Raw genomic sequence first — 23,928 nt, 5'->3', positions numbered from 1 at the left:
CGGCAATGGAACACATTCCCTTGGAAAGTGGTGGAATCTCCCTCCTTGGAAGTCTTTAAACAGGCTGGAAGGCCATCTGCCAGGGATGCTTTGATTGAGAGTTCCTGCATAGCAAGGGTTTGGACTGGATGGCCCTTGTGGTCTCTTCAAACTCTATGATGCTATGCAGTCGTAAGAATGCAAAGCTTACTTATTATAAAAAAAAATTAGTTTTAGCAATGCTTGTCATGAATACTGAAGAAACTAGCACTAGATGTCGCCATCCATCCATAATCCAGTTTCAGTGGTCTGTTAGATTTAGGACATAAGTGCAAAAGGTTGCTTCCCTGAAGCTTCTTGAGAGAGAACTGTGATGTCCAGTGCTTTTTAATATTACTTTCATTCAGTACATTCTTGTTCATTTTGGTTCCCATCAACATGATATTTGTAGCGGCATATATTTATCTTCAGTAACTCTGGAGGTGTCTATGCCATCTCTGCTTAGCCATTCCCCATGTGACAGAGCTAACTACACCCTGTTCTGCCTCATGAATGTACACTATTCAGTTCTAGGTTCTAGAACATGTCTTCCTACAGCTGATATAGGAACTGACTTCCCATGTGAGTGTACAGTGGTACCCCGGGATACGAATGCGCCGGGTTACGAATTTTTCGGGATACGAAAAAATCCCATAGGGATTTATTGCTTCGGCTTACGAAGGTTTCTTCGGGTTACGAAAAAACCGCGGCGCTATTTTCCGCCACCGGAGGGCAGCAGAGAGCTATTTTTCCATTAGCGCCTATGGGAATTCGGCTTACGAAGGTATTTCGGGTTACGAAATTAACCGCGGAACGAATTAATTTCGTAACCCGGGGTACCACTGTAATTGGAAACCTTGAGTTTATTTGTAGCTGACAGTACTAAGCAAGGCTCACAAAGCATTCAAATAGTTCATCTAAAGCTTCTTAACTGAGTTATGTGCCTCAAACAACATGGTCCCTATTCCACAGAAATTTGTCTATATGTCTGTCAGACTGTAAAGTTCAAAGAGATCCTAGTTGTATAGGCCTAAAACTGGATTCCATGCATTGTCCTTACAGATTCTTTATTAATACCTAAGTAATAAAAATATGGCAAATTAAAATTAAAATATAGCAAATTAAAATCTGGATTCCATATAGTGTCCTTACAGATTCTTTATTAATACCTAAGTAATGAAAATATGGCAAATTAAAATCAAATTTACACTTATTTTTAATGTGGTTTGTAAGCAGCTGTAGATTCACAACACTTTTGCTTAGTTTTTTCACATGTACTCTTTTTGTTCACTGATTGCTTTTGTTGTTGTTTGTTTGTTTGTACTTTGAACTACTTTCTTTGCTGTACTTTTCACAGGAGGATGAGATACAAATTTTCTTAAATAAAGTGGCTGTGGTTTTTTCCTGATTTGCTAAGACCCATTTTGTCCAAACAAAATGGATTGCCTAAGTATTACAATTTTTTCCAGTCACCATCATTCATTTAGACAAAGTGTCTTAAATAATTTAAAAATTGAACTGTTATTTAACAGAAAGGTGTCCAAGTTTGCTGAAACTCCATGAATGTCTCATCCTCTTCTGATTTTGCAGATATTGCTGGTGGCAGGGATAAAGAGAGAGCCCTAGCCAGAAGTATTGAAATGATGGAGAAAATTGTCAGGTATCAGAATGAAGAATAAATATTAATATTTTTTAAAATAAATAATTCACATTTTCCTCTTCTTTAGTCCACCACGTATTAAGGAAGAAATGGATGATGAGGGCTACTACAGAGAAGACTACAAACCGCTGAAGAGACCCCGAGAAGATGATGAGTGAGTATTTGATACAGCTTACTTGTGGTGAAAAGTAGGAATAATAGCAGATTCATATTTCTATCCATAGAAAGAGTATGGCTTTTTAAATCTTACGGGTTTCCATGGCTGAGCAGGGATTTGAGCGCTGCTCTCTTAGGTCTAAAAACCACTGCAGAAATAATCCAGTTTGAGACTGCTTTAACTGCCCTGGCTCAGTGCCAGGGAATCCTGGGAATTGTAGTTTATTCTGGCATTAGAGTTCTAACAGAAAAGGCTAAATGTCTCACAAAACTACAGTTTCCAGAAGTCCCTACCATTAAACCAGGGCAGTTAAAGTGGTCTCAGACTGGATTATTTCTGCAGTGTGTTTTGAACATTAAGAGTCCTAGTCCAGACCCTCAAACCACTATTCCAGGCTGGCTGTTAAGCAGAGGTACAACACATCGCTGATATTTGACTTGCATTCATCATGCTTGTCATTTTGATCTCTGTAACACGCTCTACATGGGGCTTTGGAAGCTTCAGTTGATCCAAAACGCTGCCGCCAGATTGGTCACAGGAACATCAAGATCTGACTATATTACTCCAATATTAAAATCTCTTCATTGGCTGTCGATCAGCTTCTGGGCACGCAATACAAAGTGTTGGTTATTACCTTTAAAGCCCTACATGGTTTGGCTCAAGTTACTTAAGGGAACGCCTCTCCCTACACAATCCGCCCCGCACTCTTAGAACATCAGGGAAGAAACTGGTGGAACATACGAAAGCTAGACTAAATACAACTTCTCATAAAGCGTTTACAGCCGCGGCCCCTAAATTATGGAACAGCTTACCAGAAGAGATCCGTCTCATTACCACCTTCGAAGCCTTTAAAAAGGCACTTAAGACAAATCTCTTCTGGCGGGCCTATCCACCTGACTTTTTATTATAGCTGATTTAATGGAACATTCCCACTCTGACTTGATAGCACACCTCAATCCTCAGGGAGAGGCGGGAAATACAAATAAAATTATTATTATTATTATCATTATTATTATTATTATTATTACCATCATCATCATCATCATCATCATTTTCAGTGAGCACAGAATTATTCTGAGTACCACTAAAATGGGGCCAGATAACTTGCATTTTTAATGGCTTTTTGTTTAAGTTGCCATGTGATTTAAGAAGCTCATGAAGCAAAGAATCATGTATCTAAGGAAGATAGGCATTTGGGGGGTGGGGGTTATGTCTAAACTAGAAGTATATCATATTTTCAAGGATTGTAAAGATAGCTATAGATACATGTGGTACATGGCATATGCATAAACCAGAAATTTTATTTAATTTTTGTTTTACAATTTTTTCAACTGTTTCAGTATTGACTACAAACCTAAGAAGATCAAAACCGAAGATATCAAAAAATCAAAGAAGCGGAAACAGGAAGAAGAAGAAGAGGTGTTGAATTTATATTTTGTGATGTTTTGGGGTAGTAAAGGAATATGACAACCAATGGGAATTAATTAATATTTATTTATGTAGGGGAGTTGTGAAAAATACAAGATTCTCTTTTTCACACTCTCTCACTCATGTGCACACACATACATCCTGCTGTGGTGATTGCAGCGGTGATTTAAAATAGATTCCCACAGAAAAGAGAGTACCATATATACTCGACTATAAGTCGACCTCATGTATAAGTCAAGGACAGGTTTTGGGGCCAAAATTATGGATTTTACTATGACCCATGGATAAGTCGATAAAATTTAGAGGCATATAGCAAAGGATCTAAAAGATGAAGCAAAGCAAAACAATGTTAAAGAACTTACAAAAGTCCAGCAGACATAACTCTTTGCGCTTAGTCTTAAGACTGGATGGATGAGAGAGTAAAGGAAGTCAGGAGCTTAACATATTATACTCTTGCTTTTCATCGGGAGATGGTTCCTTCTTTTAAATAAGAGTTAAGATACAATACTTACATTGACCCATGGGTAAGTCGACTCAGGTTTTTGGGGTCAATTTTTTTACCTAAATTTCTAGACTTATACATGAGTATATACAGTACTTTATTTATTTAATTTGTATCCTTCCTTTCACAGCACAGTGTCCAAGAACTCTTGCCTTGTTTACAAGAGAATCATTCTGTCCTTGATAATTACTGCAATTTAAGTTTGACCTCTGATCATATCATCTGACTGGTGGAAATTGCCCCCTCACTCTTGTTGCATTGCTCTACACACATCTGCATGTAGTTTTTCCCATGTCTTATATGTATTTTAGGCCGAAGCTTTTTAGATGACACATTCCTTTCACTGTACATTTGAATGGCTAAAAGTGCATCTAGACCAACAGCCTAGATGCTTTTAGAAGATTTTAGATTTCACAAAGTTGATTCATATTAAGCCACACTGCTTTAGTCTACAAAAACGATCATTATCTTCTATCTAACTTGAAATGAAATTGATCTCACACCTTGATAGGGTCTACATGCTGATTGACTATGACAATACCCCTATCCATCCCTGGATAGATCTCCCTGACGTGGGTCCAAAACACACAGCAGAACAGATCCATTTTGAGACTGCTTTAACTGCCTGACCTGGCTCAGTGCTAGGGAATCTTTGGGATTGTAGTTTATGGTGGTCCCAGAGTTTCTGACAGAAAGCTAAACATCTCATAAAACTACTGTTCCCAGAATTCTCTAGCATTAAGCCAGGGCAGTTAAAGCGGTCTCAAACTGGATTATTTCTGTGGTGTGTTTTGGACCTTTGACTCAATCAAATAATTCTTTTTGTGTGAAGCACATTTTAAATGGCTAGGTGTAGCCATGTTGGCCATATAGCAAATCCTATAACATCCAAACAATGATACCGTTTTCCTTGTTGACCTTTTAGACTTGCTCTTTTTTAATGAATCATCTGTGTAATGAGTATTAAAATCTGTTCATGGAATATTAAAGGCTTGAATGCTATACATAAAAGAACACATATTTCATTATTTGGAGAAAGAATGTTTTGATATCTTGTGCTTACAAGAAACTAAGATAAAGAAAAATGATGCAAAGTACTTAAGAAATTGGAAGTTGGGACAAATGGTCAGTTCAAATAATGAGAAAAAGAAAAGCAGAAAGATCTTCAAAAACAGTTACAAGCTGAATTGGCTAGAGAAATTGGAAAGAACCTTAGAATAATTAAACAATGGAATTTTGAACACGCTAATAAAAACGGAAAATGGCTGGCCCAAAGACTAAAACAAAATACCAAAAATTAAGGAATTTTTTTTCCATTTTGTACTAAACTATATAAGAGGGAAGATTATACAGAAGAAAAAGAAAGATCCATAAAAGAAAATATTGCTAAACAAAAATGGGAAAAAATACCGCAAGAACAATAACAAACTGAATGCCAAATTTACAGAAGAAGAAATAAGGAAAGCCTTTAGAAATCTTAAATTGGATAAATCCCCAGGACTGAATGGTTTTACAGCTATGTGTTATAAAAAACTTGAAGATGTGCTAATTCCACCTTTTAAAAATATGTTAAATGCAATCTCAGAAGAGGGAATTCCAAATTCTTGGACAATAAATGATATAACGTTAATCCTTAAAGAAGACAAAGACAGTACTAATGTCGAAAATTATAGACCAATTTCTTTACTCAATTTAGATTATAAAATATTTGCTTTCATTCTGACTGAACGCTTAAGGCCTGTCTTAATCCAGCAAGAAGATCAAACAGGCTTTCTACCTGAAAGACATTTAAAGCAAAATATAAGAGCTATGTTAAACCTTTTTGAGTATTTTGAAAAAAATAATCAGAAAAAAATTGGAATGTTTTTCATAGACGCATATAAGGCATTTGATAACCTCACTTGAAAGTATATGTTAAAGACATTGAGTAATCTTGAAGTTGGCAATAGATATCTTAGCTGGATACAAAGCATTTACAGTACTCAAACCGCAAGGCTTCTTATTAATGGAGAAAGAACTCAACAGTTTAATATACAAAAAGCAACAAGACAGCGCTGTCCCCTGTCTCCCTTTATTATTTATAACTGTTTTGGAAGACCTCAATAATAGAATAAGGAAAAACACAGAAATCATGGGGGTAAAAATTAAGAAATTTGAATACAAACTTAAGGCCTATGCGGACGACCTTGTCCTTTTCCTAGAAGATCCCTCTGTTTGTACACATAAAGTCATTAATACAATTAATGACTTTGGTACTGCATCTGGATTTAAAATAAATACACCAAAAATCTGTGATAACTAAAAATATACCCTCAGTTGAAGAAAAGGAATACAAGATTGTACGAAATGCAAAATAGTAAAGAAGTCTAAATACTTAGGAATATGGATTACTAATAGAAACACGGAACTCTTTGAGAACAACTGCAAGAACATTTGGGAAAAAATTAAGTAGGATCTTCTGAAATGGACTAAATTAAATTTATCTGTTTCTGGAAGAATGGCAGCTGTTAAAATGTCGGTTCTGCCAAAACGTAATTATCTTTTCACTCATGTTCCAATCATTTCCAACGTAAAAATACTAGAAGAATGGAATAAAGAAATAAGGAAGTTTGTATGGGCTGGGGGAAAACCACGCGTGAAATGGAAGACTCTGATACCCATGAAAATGGTGGCTGTGGCTTGCCTGATCTTCAACTCTATTATCAGGCTAACTGCTTAATCTGGGCGAGAGATTGGATAAACTTAAATGACGATAAACTACTTGCCTTGGAGGGATTTGATGCTCGCTTTGGCTGGCATGCGTACCTTTGAAATGAAAAATATAAAATTAACAGGGATTTTGAACATCATTCGGAAAGCTATTTTGACAGATTGGTTAAAAGTAAAACAACTTTTTTACAGGAAAATTCCTGGATTGGCTTCTCCGCATGAGGCGCTTTTCTCAAGATCACAGATATCTGTGTGGATAAGATATGAGGATTTGTTAACAAAAAATAATGATAATAAGCTAAGCCTGAAAGCGATAGACCTATGGAGAGACAAAGACATTGGTTCCTCTATACACAAATTTCAAATAGATTTAAATTGGACGTTGAAACAGAAGGTCTCGAAATGGAAAAAAAATGAACTGGATAAAATACTATTAAAAGACAAGCAGAAATTAACATCTAAACTATATAAAATTCTATTACAAAGAAAGGTTGAAGAAGATGTGGTAAAAGACTCTATGATTCAGTGGGCCAGAGATATCGGCAGAACAATCGATTTGGAAAGCTGGCAAAATGCCAGTAAAAAAACACTGAAATTTACACATTGTCAAAGTCTTCATGAAAATTATAAGAAAATGGAATTCAGTTGGCATCTCACCCCAGCTAAGATCGGGAGAATTCATAAAGGAAAGAACAATGTCTGTTGGAAATGCCAGGAAGCAAAAGGAACACGGTTCCACGTTTGATGGGAATGTCCCAAGATAAAGAAATTCTGGAACCAAATCCATTTGGCAATAACTGAAATTATCGGAAGGAAATTTGAAAAACGTCCGGAGATTTATCTCTTAAACATGACGAACAAACTTCCAAAGAAAATAGAGACTTTACATTGGTGTAAAATCCTCTACATGATTACTGCTTGGAAGGCTACTTCTGGCACAATATTGGAAATTAAACGCGCTTCCAACTCTAGATGAGTGGCTATTAAAATTGTGTGATATGATGCAAATGGATCATTTGACAAACATTATTCACTGAAAAGGGGAAGAAGAAATTGAAAAGAAATGGGAGATGATAGAAATATATTGTGGTAAACGATGGAAATAATTTATATTTAAATACAGTTAAGAATCTATACCTAAAAGCAAATCTGTTTTTGCAATAAAAATAAGGGGGACGGGTAAATCATTAGAGCAATTGATATACTGAAGTTATTAAAGATATAGTGGATTTATAGGGAAACTATGTAATGCAACAAGAATAAGCACACTAGACAAATGTTATACGAGGGAAGTAACTCTTTTTTAATTTTTTGAAATAAGAATAGCAATTGCAGAAAGGTTTGGAAAATGCAGATTATACTAACTAGTTTAAGACGTGGTAATACACTGTTAAAAGTTGTATAACCATGTAAACGTAGATATCTAACTGTTATATATCGCATGTTAAGTTGACATCTACAATTGTTTTTGTTTGTTTTTTTAAATCCAGCTAATTTGTTATATAGGTTTTTAATTGGTTTTAGATTGAATGATTGTATGGATTGTTTTTAGAATTTTTGTATTGTTTTAAAATGGTATGGGTGGGTTTTTGTATTGTTGGGCTATGGGTCGTCACTTTGTATTGGTTTTGTTGGTGTTTTTGTAAACCGCTGTGATCTGCAAGGAATAGCAGTCTAGAAATAAAATTTCATTCATTCATAAAGTGCAATAAAATTTATTTTAAAAAAACATCCAAACAATGATACCTTTATTGGGCCAACCAAAATGCACAATTAAATGTTGGAAGCTCCACAAAGGAAGGAGACAGGCTGGATTCCAAGGAACCATCTTCCTTGAATTGCAAATGGACACTAAATTTCCTTGATTTTGAAAATCTACCAGTGACTGCATGGCCAAAGGGGGAGGTGCCAGCCTGCAGATAGCCCTCCCTACAATCTGAACTAAGACCAGAAACAGAAAATGCAGGCCTATGACTAACATCTTCAATTTTTTCTTCCTGCTTGCCAGATGAAGAAGCCAGTATGACTTTGAAAGCTTGCAACATGTAATTGTGCATTTTGGTTGTCCCAGTAAAGGTATCATTGTTTGGATGTTATAGGATTTTTGCATAGTTTGTTTTTAAGTGTAAGAGCATCTTGTATAATTGCTGTGTTTATCCTTATCACTTCACAGGACTTCAAGCCCAAGAAAATAAAAAGCAAAGATAAGAAGTTGCCTGAAGGAGACCTGAAAAAAAAGAAAACCAAAAAAGAGGAAGAACAGAAATGGAAATGGTAACATCCACACTTCAGTATTTCTGCTGCAGGGTTATTGTCTTACATCTTAAAAACTGCTAATAGATTATTGGACCCAGCATGCCTCTTCCAGGAATGGAAGGGTGCGTTTTATTCGTAGAATGGGCTGAGGTCCTGTGCAGGAACTAGCTGGTATTAGTGTGTATCTGTGTGGGATGCCATTTCCTCCTCCTAGTCCCCCCTCCCCCCACGATACCTTCACTTTCTTGAGGGTCCCTTGACTCTCTACGGAGGCTTATCAGTGGGAAGAAAAAATCAACCTATTAATGAGTCCTTTCATTTTAAAAAATACACCAATATCAAAATAATATTACCACAAAATGTGTGTAACTAACTTGCAGCCCCACTAATCATGTGCATTTGAATTCATGAAATGTCATTTTCTCTGGAAGAAATTACCACTTGGGGGACCATGAATATGAGAATGAGAAAGCAAACACACAAAACCTGCACAACACATCCCTCTTTACCATACACACTATGCTCCCGTTGCCAATAAGATGCCTCTTACGAGAATTTGTGTCTGATGCAAGTGGACCACTTGTTGTTCAGATCTTGGTGTGCATGGCCGATCAAGTTATAACATGCTGATCAAGTTATAACATTGTAGCAGACATTTAAACATACTTTACGGCATAATAATCTGAGAATAGGTTTCAATTAGAGTTTCTCAACTCTTTCAGTAGAATGTGTTGTTGAGGAAGAATTTGGCATTCATCTCAGATTATTTCCTCACTGATTGCCTTCTTGTTTGTTGTTTCCATCTAAACATGTCATCCATTACAGAGTTCAGAACACTGAAAACCCTGTAGTACTTTCATTTCATGCCCAATATATGCATAATAAATTTAATGAATTTAAATGTGAAATTTAAAAAACCTGTGTCCCCTACAGGTAGAATGTCATGAAGTTGTGACTGACTGATTTCATCTCAAAGCACACTTGGTAGCAAATGTGGGTTTATTGATGTAGAATTGGTTGAAGCAGCCCCATTTATTCCATTTCCTGTCAGGGCCTTACTGCTTTCAAGAAGCACAGTTCTCTACCTGTTTTGTAGATGTCTTATACTGTAGTTCTTGATTTGCTACAATTGTTCTTTTTGAAATGCCTTTGTGCCTAATTGATGCTTGATCAATAGTGAAGAATCCTAGATTTGTGTCATTTTCCAGAATTCCACTATCATGCTCTGTTTGTCATAGCTATCTACCAGTCTTTACAAGAGTGCTCCAGCACTGCTTGTCTTGGTCCTTTTCTCATTTTCCTGGGTTTGGCAGTGAAACTTCAGTTAGCTTTGTCTGGTCACTGAAAGCCATGTTGATTGGGTAACAAAACATATATGCTCAGAGGTATGTATGTTCATCGCTGTAGTTGTTTATACTGATGTGTCCTAGGCTGATCTGCAGCTGCTGATACTAACACAAAATGCTTCTTCATGGATCACCTTTTCAGGCTAGGTTTTCCCTTCCCTAGTTACAGCACTCCAGAATCCAATTTTACCACTGAGCTGCTGTATACAGGTTTACATGTCAAAACATAATGGACACATTCAAGTCATGAAGAATTTCCATCTCCCAATGCTTGCAACAGAAATTGAGTAGGTACCTAGCATCTCCCTTGAAATCAGCTGGGGAACTAATGTAATAATAATATTCTCTCCCTATGGTGCAAGGCAAGTAACAACAACAGATTAGAATAGAGCAACAGAATAGAAACATCATACAGTGCACCCGCGCCAACGGAAAAAACCACATAACTCTAGAGGATGATAATGATGATGATTCACATAGGCTGGATCATACTGTTCGTATATGCAAGAAACCTCCTCCATCATTGTGTATATTTCACATATACACATGCCAGGCAGCCAGGATTGACTGTAGTTTTTTGCTACATGTATTTTTATAATAATTTGTCATTCTTTAGTAATGTTTACAGTGGCCTTCAAAACCTTATTTCTGCATAGAGTCTGGAACAGAAGAGCTCTCACACTCATTTAGTCAATTTTCAGTCCTAATCCTAAAGCAGGCTTTTCCATATATCCCCATCCAAGCAACAACTAGCTCTCCTGGTGCTAGTGATTCCAGCAGTAGGTAAAGATATTCACAGTGATTTGACTTCTGTGATTCTGATTTGAACTGTATCACATGGATAAATATAAGGTAGGTTAGGGTTCATGCATAGCTCTCTGGAAGAGAAATAGCTTTAAAATTTAATATGTCCTTGGTTTTACTAAGTATCTGCTTCTGTTGCACTATATGAAGCAGACTTCCTTCTCATTCTTGAAATATAGATCCAAAAAACATGTAAACTATTTTTGGAGTAAAATTGATATGAGTTAGACATGGCTTCTTGTCCATGCATTAAGGACAACTATTATTTAAGGCTTAGGAAAATCCCCCCGTTTTTTTCTCCCCCTGAAATAGTAAGGACAAGAAACTTATAATAAATACTGAACAATCTGAGCTTTTGTGATATTTTACATTAATGCAGAAAAGTATCATTCTTTGGTAAATAATACTTTATCGAATTTTAGGCCCCTTTTTAATTTGACTCATTAATTACAAGAGAGAATGTGTTTGACTTTGTCATTTGTGTACATCAAGCTGTAGAGTCCTTATTTACCCCCTTTTACATTTTCCTCTGTAAGATGCCAGTGATTAATTGCAAGTTACTTTTGCGATTTCTTTGTTATGTAAACCACATTAATTGCTTTAAATAAGCCTGAAGGGAGTGTATAAGAATAAGAAACAATAGTACTGGTAGAAAGGCAAAACTAATTTTATATAGCAGCAACAGTGATAAAACTATTACTATGTTTAGCTTTGGTAAGCAAATCTTTCAGTAGCCTTGTTTTAGTAAGTGCACATACATATAAGTTGTTCAAACACCAGTTATCCCATAATATTAACTGTTTGTTGTGTATATGTATATAAATAAAACAAAAGGCATTTGGATTTTGTTAAATTTTTGACATTTGAAAGATAATGAATTTTGTAGGTCTTAGTGCTATAAGACAATGGCTGGACAAAGGGCCACACCAACTGACACCCTAAGGAGAGGGGGGTAATACCACTACTTCCCAAACAACTGTCTTTTGGCAGAAATGGCCTGTGGTGTTTGCTTGTGTTCTTTTAAAATGCCGAAGACGTGGTGTGAGTGACCCGAGTCTCAGTGGAAAGAGGAAAAAGAGGCCCCAACCTTTAAAAAACCCCAAAACTCTGAATTTTAAATTTTTAAATTTTATTCTTTTAAAATTCTCTTTAAAAAGACATCTTACAAAATTTTCATTTTAACCACATGAAACTATGTACATGCAAATACATTTAGGGTGCAATACTATGCTGTAATTAAAGGTATAATTTTAATTTTGCTACTTGTTTATGTCATACCAACCCTAGTGACACCACTGGAGGCTTCCTTGAATTTTTTCTCTTCTTCTGTTTAAAGGTGGGAGGAAGAGCGCTATCCTGAAGGTATTAAATGGAAGTTCTTGGAACACAAAGGTCCTGTGTTCGCACCACCATATGAACCTTTGCCTGAAAATGTCAAATTCTACTATGAGGGTAAGTAAACTGTTAAAAATTCATACTTGATAGGCCTCCACCTGCACAGCTGATTAACCTTGGAGTTCTAGGATCAAACTTATCAGTGTTGTGGCTGTAATACCAGCATTTAACCATTGCATCACCAGGCATTGATGAAGGATTGAGAGTCCCTCCACTCTAGGGAGAAGCTTCTTCCTTGCACCTGGTCGCCCTAGGAGCAGCAACTAAGCAGCAACCAAGAAGCCTCTTGACAGCACTAGCCTTTGCTGCAAGGCTGGCACCGGTGAAAGGCTTCTGCGTTGCTGCTCAGCCAGCTGCTCAGTTGTTGCTCCCAGGATGACAGGGCGCAAATGGAGCAGCCAATCAAACAGCAACCAAGAAACCTCTTGCCTGTGTCGGCTTTACCCGCAAGGCTGGCATAAACAAGAAGTTTCTTGGTTGCTGCTCAGCCAGCTACTTGGTTGCCGCTCCCAAGGTGACTGGGCGTAAAGGAACCAATAACCAAGACTCGTTGTTTTGAATTTGCAGTACAAAAGGTAAAGGTAAAGGTTTTCCCTTGACAGGATTGTTTAATCATGTCTGATTGTAGGGGGCAGTGCTCATCTCCGTTACTATGCCAGGAAAGCCAGTATTGTTAGAGATGATTCCATGATCGTGGCTGGCATGACTATGTGGAGAACAGTAAACCTAATATCAAAAATTATGCGCTGGGGGGCACACCGCCCAAAAGGAAAGGGACCAGTAGCCTGAAAAAGTTTGGGGAGCACTGCCTTAGAGTATGTTGGGGAGAGGTGTTTACGCTGGGCCTACTGTTTTATTTCTTCTTGGGTTGCTTATATACTTAGTAAAGAAGTAAATGTGTACAACTCTCATTACATTTTGTATGTTGACATACAGTCAGCCCTACATAGCCATGGATTCCTTATCCACGGATTCAAGCATCCACAGCTTAAACATATTCAAAAAAATATATAAATTCAGGAAAGCAAACTTTGATTTTGCCATTTTATATAAGGAACATCATTTTTACTATCAATTGTATTTAATGGGACGAGCATCCATGGATTTTGGTATCCACGGAGGGTCCTGGAACTAAACCTCAGTGGATATCAAGGGCCCACTGTACTTGTATGCTGGAGAACAAAAATACAAGATTCTGTCTGAAAGGCATTTGCATATATATTTTTAATTTGACTTTAAAACACACACACAGTCATTTGGAGTCAAGTATCTAGTCCTTTCCTGGTTGTTCTTTTAAATAGTTAAATGAATACCGTATATATTTGACTATAAGTCAAGAAATTTATGCCCCAAATGTATTCAAAAATCATGGGTCAACCTTTATATGGGGCAATGTTAATACTGCTTATAAAGGCCTGTTACAGACTGCCAAAATAAAGCTGCTTCGGGTCTCTTTGGAGGTCTGCTGTTTAAATGATGCATGCATCCTAAGAATCTGGAAGCTGCACCAAAGCTGCACTCCAGTGCTTAGGAATGGAGTGTGGCTTTGACGCGACCTCCGGACTCTTAGGACCCATGCGTCATTTAAAGAGCATACCTCCATAGAGACCCCAAGCAGCTTTATCTTGGCAGTCTGTAACAGGCCAAAGTTCCTAAAAAAAGTGTCCACCCTTCTTCCTTCATAGCCAGGGATCTTTCAACAGCTCCCTGTTCGAGTCCCTGAGTGTGCTCTCCTCTCTGTGTGTGTGTGTGTGTGTGTGTGTGTGTATGTGTCTTATTCCTCAGCCTTCCCTCACAGTCAGAGCTAACATACGGCTGGTGAAACAAGGGAGAGAGAGAGTATGCCGAGGTATGCCATCCTAGGAGTAAAGGGAAGAGAGAGAGAGGTTTGTACCCAGTTTTGCAAACCATGAGCCTTGGAAATCCTGGGGGTGAAGGGAAGAGAGGGGGGGGGTTGTACCTAGTTTTGCAAGCCATGAGCCTTGGAAATCTTGGTAGTAAAGATAGAGAGGAAGGGGGAGAGAATGAATGTGTGTGTTTGCCGAAGTTTCCCTATTTTTCATGCCGAGACCGTGACCCTTGGGAGAGGTCCAGAGAGGGAGAAGTAGGGAGGAAAGTGGTGCTTTGTTTCACCCTTTCGTTCTTTTATAATATGCCCAGTCTTTGACCCTTGACTTGTCCATGGGTCATATCAAAATCTATGATTTTGGCCCCAAAACTGCTCTCGACTTATACATCACATCCACTTATACACAAGTATATATGGTACATGTCACATCATATTTTACCTGTGAACCTTTTAAAATATGGTATTTCCCGCAGAGTTCACTATATAAAAGTTGAATGATCCATATGTGGCTAATCCTTCAATTAATTTGAAAGATACTACTTTGGAAGCATCACCAATATATTATTCCTGAATTCCTCCTGGTCTTAATTTATGGATTAATTCTCTTCTGCTATTAAGAGGGTTGCTACTAATTTCCCTAAAACTAAACAAGGAAATTTTTATCTAAGTCATAAATCAAGAAAATATTATATTTTTTAAACAATGCCAACTCTAGGGGCTGCTACAGTCTTTGTCTCTGTTTGGCACATATACGGGGTGCTGGTAAACACCTTTTCTCAAGAGTACCATGACCTTAGCAAGGTTTAGGCTTAATGCTGGACATATTGGATAGGAAAAGGAGGTGCTGAGTTTGGAGCACATTGATGCAGCAACTCCTTCCTCCTTGAGCTGTGAGCAAAGCTGCCTTTCTACATAGCTAGTTATTTCATGCTGAGCTTCTATTACACTTCTTCAGTGAAGGGGAAACAAGACAGTCACGAAATGCTGAAATATCATGCAGGGCAGGCTTTTAACAACAACTGTTTGAGTCAGTGAGTTAGAAATACCATCAAACTTGCAGGTGGCAGAAAACCAGTTCAATATGAAGGACTCTTGCGTGAGACTCAAGAACAGAGAAAGGAGATAAAGAGGAAGAGAGAATTGAAAATGGACATGTTCAGTTTTACTCCTTCTGCAATAAGAGCAGCCCGACTATAGTCAGTGCCTTTCTCTTAACACCAGTTTTGTTACGTGTAATCATACTTCTAAACTGTCATTATGCTCTTCAGCAATTTGTCTGCACTTAATACATAAGCCTTACTTACTTACATAAGAGTTGAAAAATGGTATTACCATACTGACCTTTCAAGTCACTATCAACATGGAATTTTCCTTTCTCATGGAGTGAATTTCTTCCCCCAAAAAGACAACATTGATTTTTTAATTATTTTAATTATTTTTTTTATTGTTTTGGAAGTTTTGAACAACCATATTCGGGAAGATAAGGGAATAGAAGGGGTTAAGATAAGGGGAGTTGAACTGAAGTTAAGGGCCTTCACTGATGACCTGTTATTAACATTAGCCGACCCAGTAGATAATATAAACCAAGTTATGAGCAGGTTATGGTTTAATGAGGTCTCTGGGCTTATCAATAGGGCTAAGACCTCGGTGCTGATGATGGATGTACCTAATGAGGAAAAAGTAAAAATAGTACAAAAACCAAATTTTCAAATTAGAAAAGAGGTTTGAACCTACGGATAAACTTAACAACAAACATGTGGGTCTTTTTAAAAATAGTTAAATCAAAGTACTGTATAGCAAGACGTGAAAAAAGATACCATACAATGGGAGAAATTACGGTTATCATGGTTGGGCAAGATCTCAGCCATAAAAATGACTGTGATGTGTTACAGACCACCCGTTTGGGGTGGCCTGGAACTGGCCCTTTCCCCGCCAGATCGGGGCCCAGCCTCTGAGGCCCCGATCTGCTGCTTTCCAGGCTGCGGGAAAACGGCAAAAGGCCGCTTCCCCGCGGCCTGGAAAGGGGTGTCCTTGGGGCTTCATGCCCCAAGGACACCCGAAGGCGGTGGGGACACAGAGAAAGGGGCCACTCGGCCCCTTTCTCATTTTCGTTGCTGGTAAAGCCGTGTAGAGGCTGCGCTAGCAACGCAAATCATGGAAGGAGCTCCAAAACGGAGCTCCTTCCGGGTCTGCGGAAAGGGCGCCCCAGGCATCCTCACGCGGTCCCACTACGTCACTTCCACGCTGTCCCATTTGGAGACGGCGCGGTCGTGACATAGTCACGACGGCTCCCATGTGGAATGGGCGCTGCCATTTTGTACCTCCTGGGGACGTACTAGGGTTAGGTGCATGCGTAAGGCACGCACTTTCCCTAACCCTAGTACGTCCCCAGGACGCACTTTACGTCCGTGCGGAATTGGCCTGTGTTGCCTAGAATAATGTTTCTCTTTCAAAATATTTCCATCATTACAAAGGACAAACCATGTAAGACATGGCACAACACTAGATCAAAGTTTATCTGAAGTGGAAAAAGACCAAGGGTCTGCCTAAAAATCTTATAGGATAGCATATGAAGAGAAGAGTTGTCTGTGCCAAATTTAAAGGTTTATTATGATACATGCTCCTTTGAGTGTCTATTAGATTAGCTAAAACTTGAGAATAAAAAACTGTTGTTGTTAGAAGGCTCAGATAATAGATTCAGCTGGCACAGCTATTTAAGGTCCATAGAGACTTCTCAAACCATTTTATCAGAAAATTTCTGATGAACCCGTGGCTAAAATATAGACCTATCCTTTGCACAAATCTGCCAAAATGGGTCTCCATACATGAAGCCTCCACAATAGAGAGTAAATGGTTAAAGGAAGATGGTCAACCAATAATAAATCTTTGGAACAATTGCTGTTAGAAGGAGTTAATTGTAGATGGGTTCTCTATAGGCAATTATGGGAGACATTTCTCAAGGATAGTAATACAGTAGGGGTTGGACCCACCCATCTTAATTTTGAGAAGATCTTTATTTTTGGAAAATCCACACAAGATTGCTCAGTTTTATAAGTCCTTTTTACAACTTGAGATGGAAGAAGAAGTAATTAAAGAGTCAATGGTTAAGTGGACTCAGGACATAAAGCAGAGTATACAATTAGATCAGTGGAAGAAAAAACCATGGAATGTAAGGCTGAAGTATACTCTGTGCTATGACCTGAGGGGAGGGGGTTAAAATGCTAAAGAGGTGGTATCTTACACCGGCTAGACAAGCAAAAATATATAAAGGTGCTTCAGATAAAGTGTTGGAAGTGCAAAGAAGTGGGTACTTTCTACCATCTATGGTGGAATTGTCAATATGCTAAGAAATATTGGAAAGCAATGCAGAAAATCATCAAATGTAAAATAAGATTGGAGCCCAAAATTATACTTGCTTTAGTGTGTGAGAGAATGAAATGTTAGAAAATAAATCTGGAAAGGTGTTATTTTATGTAACTACAGGGGCAAGCCAATTATTTGCTAGCAGATGGGGAAAAAAGGAAGAAAAAAGAATATCCAAACGCTACAGAAAAATAAACTATTAGATTTTGTGGAAGCCAATAAGATCACTTCTATATTAAGGGGAGAAAAATTTTAAAAACTGGGAGCCAGTAGTAAATTTTATATTAGAAGAAAAAGGGGATAAAGGTGCATTGGAATAAGTAAAGAGTTGGAAACTGGTTCTTAGTTCATGAATAGTGGAAGTTAATTTTAGACTTCATATAAAGCGGGAAATGGTGACCAATGAGTTTAAAAAATGCCAACATAGGATTCAGGAAGCCAATTTTATAGTTGTCTATGTAATGTAAAGATTTCTGTTGTTTTTCTGTTTTTGTCTGTTTTGTAAAGATTGTCTGTTTAGTCTTTGTTTAAGTATAGTATGATGTGTTGTGTATTTGTTTTATGTTATAGAAATCACTAATAAAAAAGACAACACTGAAACTATTGTTTGCAGAAGTTTTTAAAGAATGCAGTTCTGCTTTCATGTTGTCTTTTAAAGCTAAATTTGCACTGTCCACAGTAGAAATTGGACTGATGTTGGCAATCTTTACTACAGTACTTCTTTGGGCCTAAGCTCTTATCGTGAAACACAAGGATGTGCAATAAATTGTAGGATCATTATTCTGGCTCTGTACAAAACAAATGAACTCTGAATTGGGATGTATTTGAATCCCTTGTCTCTGAAGTAAGAAGAGTAGACTGGCTGAAGGGCTATCTGTAGGATATGATGCAATCTTTAAAAAGAATTCTCACAGAGTATGTTCTATGTTCTAGGTAAAGTCATGAAGCTCAGTCCCAAAGCAGAAGAAGTAGCAACATTCTTTGCAAAAATGCTTGATCATGAATACACTACGAAGGACATCTTCAGGAAAAACTTCTTTAAAGACTGGAGAAAGGTATGGTTGACATCATGGAAGTAAGGGACTTGGTTCCAACAGAGAGTTGATACAAATGGGAAATTGACTGGCAATGGTGAAAAGGGATAGGAAAAAAAATGTTAGAAGGTATGTAGCCAGATGTCTCACTTTCTAAGGGTATAGGAGAGATGTGAGGAGAGAGATGAGGAAGCCCAAGCAAGAGATTTTGTTGCAGTTTGGAGTTTGAGAATATGATTGTATTAAATCAGCTCCTCTCTGTGTGAACAAAGAATCCTTCTGCAATGTTTGAGCTGTGAGGAGAAGGAGGGAGAGAGAATTGAGAGAGAATGGTTACACTGTGTGTATTTTGTAGTTTTAGAAATGCATATTGCATAATTATAGTCCTATCATAGTAAACTTTGTGCTTGTCAGTTCATATTTGTTAAGCAGAAGTTTTAATTCTTAAAGAAATCCTAGGATGCTTAAGATTAACTCCCAGGTACAGTCTTATTGGCAAGTAAAAATAGTTATGCATCTGTGCCAAGATTTAAGCAATCAGAACTTCAAAGAGACCTAAGGAGACATCTTGTCTGCCACCCAATGTTCTTCATATCCCAAAATCAAGAAGTATGATGAAAGCTGCCAGTCACATCAGCAGTTTTACCAGATTCACCGATGATGGCATTGCTGGCTAATGTTTTGATTAAACTGGAAAGGTTTAGCCCTAGCTTGGCTCTGGAACTGGTTTGCACTGCCTCTCTGAGATGGATAACAGTTTGGAAATGTGAAGTACATTTCCATCAGAAGCATGTTCTAGTTAGGCTAGATCAGGAATGTTTTTTCTCACTGATATCAACATAAGTGGTAAAAAATATTCACTTTGTTGGCACAGGCTAAGGCTGCCCAGGTAAACCAGGGATTGGCAAGTTAGCTGCTCATTCTCTTATGTAATGTGGAATATTATTAGAATTGTTCAGTGATTAAACTATGACCCTGAAGTTTTAGGGTAAGATTTCCGGAAGTAGTGAAATGTGCTGGGCAACCTTTGGCAACCAGGAGCTCTCATATTTGCCTACCTTTTGAGTTTGTTCTGCAGATAAAATGGGTGGAAGAACCATAGAGTTGAAAAGCATTTTCTGGACCATTAGGTCCAACCCACCGCTTAGTGCAGGATCTCCAGCTAGAATATTCCAGCAAGTAAGCTGTTCAGCCTCTTTTTGAAGGCATCCAGAGAAGGAGACCTCATCACTTCTCTAGGCAACTGGTTCTATTGCCGACCATTCCCATTGTCAAGAAGTTCCTTCCAATGTTCAATCAAAATCTACCCCCCTTTAACTTATAAGCATCAGACCTAGTTCTACCCTCTGCCCCCTCCTCTTTGTGGCAGTCCTTGAGGTATTTAAAGAGTATGATCACTTCTCACTCTCTTCTCTTTATCAGCTGAAATGTGGATGTGCACAGCTTCTTCAGCCTCATTATATGATTTGTTTTCCATTACTATTATTGTGCAAGTTGCATATCCCTTAAATCACCTCCAATTTGGCTATATCCTTCTTAAAATGTGTTATCCAGAAATGAACACAGTACCTGACCAGCACAGAACATAGTGGGACTATTACTTCTCTCAGCTTGGAAACTATGGTTCTGTTAAAGCAGACTAAGATATCTTTTCATTCTTTGCTGAAGGTGGGACATGTTCTATTTATGATCAACAATAATGCCAAGGTCCTTTTCACGTGTAGCCTTGCTGAGCCAAGGATCCCCCGTCCTACTAAAACTTTTTTCATGGGTGCCTGAGATAGTGACACCTTTGCTTTCTGATGGTTCAGTGAATATTTGTTTTTATAATGCTATTTTAATATTTAAACATCACCTATTATTAGGGGTGTGTTTGTTATGAATGCTTGTTTTATCATGCTATTTTAACATGTTTTATATATATTGTGTTGCCTAATGGCCTGTGGGCTGAAAGAAAGGTATGGTTGTTGTTTTTGCTGTTGTTGGATGGTACAGTGTACACAAATTTTTCATGTACAATTTTTTTTTAAATTGTATATGTAGGATGTGTTTCTAAGGTATATATGAAACATAGTTGAATTCTATGTTTAGACTTGGGTCCCATCTCCAAGATATCTCATATATGAAAATACAGGTATTCCAAAATCCAGCAAAAAAAATCCGAAACACCCCTCATCCCAAGCATTTTCAGTAAGAGGGACTCAGCCTGTAATTACAGCGCAGTTTTCTAGTTCATCAAGTTCTTTTGAAATTCTGTTCCCCTCTTTAGTGTGCTAGTTACCTCTCCCAGTTCTGTGTTATCCACAAATTTGATAAGGATTCCCTCTACTGCATCATTGAGATCACTGATAAACATATTGAAGAATTTTAGTCCCAGGACAGGACCCAGCTGCTCTCCACTTGAGACCTCCTTCCAATTTGAAGAACAGCCACTGATATCCACTCTTTCAGTATGGTTTTCCAACCAACTGGATCCATCTATTCCATAATTAGGCAGTTAGCTAATCAGAATATAACTTGGAACCTTAATAAATGCTTTACTAAAATCCAGGTAAATGAAAGCCATGGCATTCCCACCATTTATCATTTAGCGACACAATTAAAAAAAAAAGATGTAAAGTTACTTTGGCAGGATATATTCTTGACAAATTCACGCGGGCTCCTACTAATCTCTAGATTGTCTACAAACAGACTTATGCATAATCCATTAGCATCTTTCCTGATACCGAGATCAGGTTGATTGGCCTGTAATCTCCTGGATCATCTTTTTTGCCTCTTTTGAAGAGAGGGACAATGTTTGCTTGTCTCCAGTCCTCTGGCACCTCACCCATTCTTCAAGATTTCTCAGAAATGATGGGAAGTGGTTCTGCAACTATGTCAGCAAGTTCCTTCAATACTCTGGGATACAGTTCAAATCTGGCCCTGCAGATTTGAACTTATTTAACTACCGTATATACTTGACTATAAGTCGATCTCATGTATAAATCAAGGGCAGGTTTTGAGGCCAAATTATGGATTTTGACATGACCTGTGGATGTCAGGGGTAAAACTTACGGGCATGTAACAAAGGATCTAAAGCAGTGATGGCGAACCTTTTTGGTTCGCCGTGCCGGGGGCAGAGTTTCCACCCTCCGGGGATGGGGCCTCTGGGGCAGGGCTTTTCCCACGCCCTTTCCCGGCCTCTAGCTGTCTGAGAGACAGCTAGAAGTCGGGGGGAAATTGGGGGAGGGATGACAGGCGCCGCCTGCTCCTCCTGCCCTTCCCTTGGTCTCCAGCTGTCTCTCAGAGACAGCTGGGGACCAGTAAGGGCCCGTGGGGGGCAAGAGGAGGAGGCCTGTGGCCCCTGCTCCTCTCTGAGGGGCTTCATTTGACCTGAGGAGTCCTCCGAAGGACACCTCAGGTCTGGCGAAGCCCTGCGGGGAGGAGGAGGCCTGCAGCCCCTGCACCTCTCTGAGGGGCTTTGTCAGACCAGAGGTGTCCTTTGGAGCGGAGTCCCACAGGGAGGAGGAGGAGGCCCATGGCTCCTGCTCCTCGCTGAGGGGCTTCGTTAGACCTGAGGTGTCTTCCGAAGGACACCTCAGGTCTGGTGAAGCCCTGTGGGGAGGAGGAGGCCCACGGCCCCTGCTCCTTTCTGAGGGGCTTTGTCAGACCTGAGGTGTCCTCTGAAGGACACCTCAGGTCTAGTGAAGCCCCGCGGGGAGAAGGAGGAAGTGTCCACCCACTCTCTCCTCCCCGGTCCTTTCCTCTGAGCGAACGGGCTCCAAGGGGCGAATGGGTTCCAAGGGGCCCGTTTCTGCCGAGGAAAGTGAAGCCGGGAGGCAAGAGGGCTGGTAGGAGGAGCCAGATGCGCGCACCTCTGGCTCCTTCTTCCGTGCGCCATTTTCTGGCTTCCCATGACAGCAGGAGGCCCGAAAATGGCAGGGAGGAAGCAGAATGGGCACGCACGTGCCTCTTCCGCCTTCTCCCTTACCCCGTGCCTGGCAAAATGGTGTCGCGTGGCACGCGTGCCATAGGTTCACGATCAAGGATCTAAAGGATGGGGCAAAGGAAAACAATGCCAAAAAACTTACAGAATTGTTTACAGTAAAGGCTAGCAGGATAAATGAATAGAGTGGGATCAGTGCTTCCGGAACAGGTTACACTCTTGCCCTTCACCAAGGGATGGTTCCTTTTTTAAATAAGAGTTAAAGTAAAGTACTTACATTGACTTGTGGCTAAGTCAAGTCAGGTTTTTTGGGTCTGTTTTTGATAAAATTTCTAAACTAGTATATACAGTAGGTGATTACTGACTAACTCCTTGTCAATCTTGATTTGCAACCTGGATTTCTTAACAAGGTCTCATGGGAGCATACAGTCCTCTTGGGAAAAAACTGAAACAAAATTGATATTGAGCAGTTCTGTCTTCATTGTGATCTATTAGCATTTTATCATCAATTCGTAGTTACTTTAAAAAAAAAAACACCTCACTTTTGTTGTTCCTTGTTTGACTAATCAGTCTCAGCTCACATTATTATTATTATTATTATTATTATTATTATTATTATTATTATTATTAATGTTATTTATACCCCACCCTTCAGCCCTAAAGGGTAGAGCTTTACCTTATACTATTCCTGCAAGCTTGGGCTACACATCTGTTTTTTTACTTGGTTATTTGTTCTTCCTTCCATTCTTTAATAGATGCTGGTTTTTTTTCTTTTAACTTCTTCCTCAAGTTTTACTGTGTAGCCAATTTGGCTTTTCAGATGTTTCCCATTTTCTGCTGCCATGGAATTGTTTATGATTGTGCTATTTAGTAGTTCATTTTTCATGAAATCCCACCCATGTTGTGTGTGTTTTTCCTTTAGCATCTCTTGCCATGGAATTCTGCCAGATATTTTCCTAAGCTTGATCAATCATCCTTTCTGCAATCCAGGATTCATGTTTGACTATGTTCTTCATTGGCCTATGTCACAGTTATGCATTTTAGCATTATGTGGTCACTTCCTCCTACAATACCAACTGCTTTGATTTCAGTGACCAGCTCTTTCCTATTGGTTAGGTTACTGATCCCCATGTTTCTTCCTCCATCTTTTAAAAAAAGAAACTCTCTGCAAGGCACAGCAAGAATACCAAGAATAGCTAGTCACCAAGAAGATATCAGGATAATTGTAGTCACCTATAACTACCAGTTTTTGCTTCTTGGAGATGCCTGAAATTTATTTCAGAACCACGTCATCTTGGTTTGGTGGCCAGTAGTAAATTCCCACCACAGTGTTGTTTTTATTTAGTCTCCATTTATTTTTATCCAGTTGCTCTCCAGTCTGACCACACATGGATTTCTGTACAAGTGAATTTGTCTTTTACATACAATGTTACTACCTCTCCTTTTCTTCCCCATCTATTCTTTTTGAACTGATCCTTCAAT

The 23,928-nt window shown here is 38.7% G+C and overlaps 1 protein-coding gene across 1 annotated transcript in view; it reads left to right on the top strand.

Annotated features, from left to right (window-relative positions):
- TOP1 (DNA topoisomerase I) overlaps positions 1-23,928 on the top strand; it is a 104,032-nt gene that overhangs the window by 54,920 nt on the left and 25,184 nt on the right. The window contains exons 6-10 of the mRNA XM_042462322.1: positions 1,746-1,832; positions 3,176-3,254; positions 8,648-8,748; positions 12,217-12,332; positions 18,421-18,542. Of these exons, the coding sequence (XP_042318256.1) occupies positions 1,746-1,832; positions 3,176-3,254; positions 8,648-8,748; positions 12,217-12,332; positions 18,421-18,542 (505 nt within the window). The remainder of the gene's footprint in view (positions 1-1,745; positions 1,833-3,175; positions 3,255-8,647; positions 8,749-12,216; positions 12,333-18,420; positions 18,543-23,928) is intronic.

This window comes from Sceloporus undulatus, chromosome 4, assembly GCF_019175285.1.
Source record: "Sceloporus undulatus isolate JIND9_A2432 ecotype Alabama chromosome 4, SceUnd_v1.1, whole genome shotgun sequence".
NCBI lineage: Eukaryota > Metazoa > Chordata > Lepidosauria > Squamata > Phrynosomatidae > Sceloporus > Sceloporus undulatus.
The sequence above is the reverse complement of the archived record's forward strand: the minus strand, read 5'-3'. Positions and strand labels throughout refer to the sequence as shown.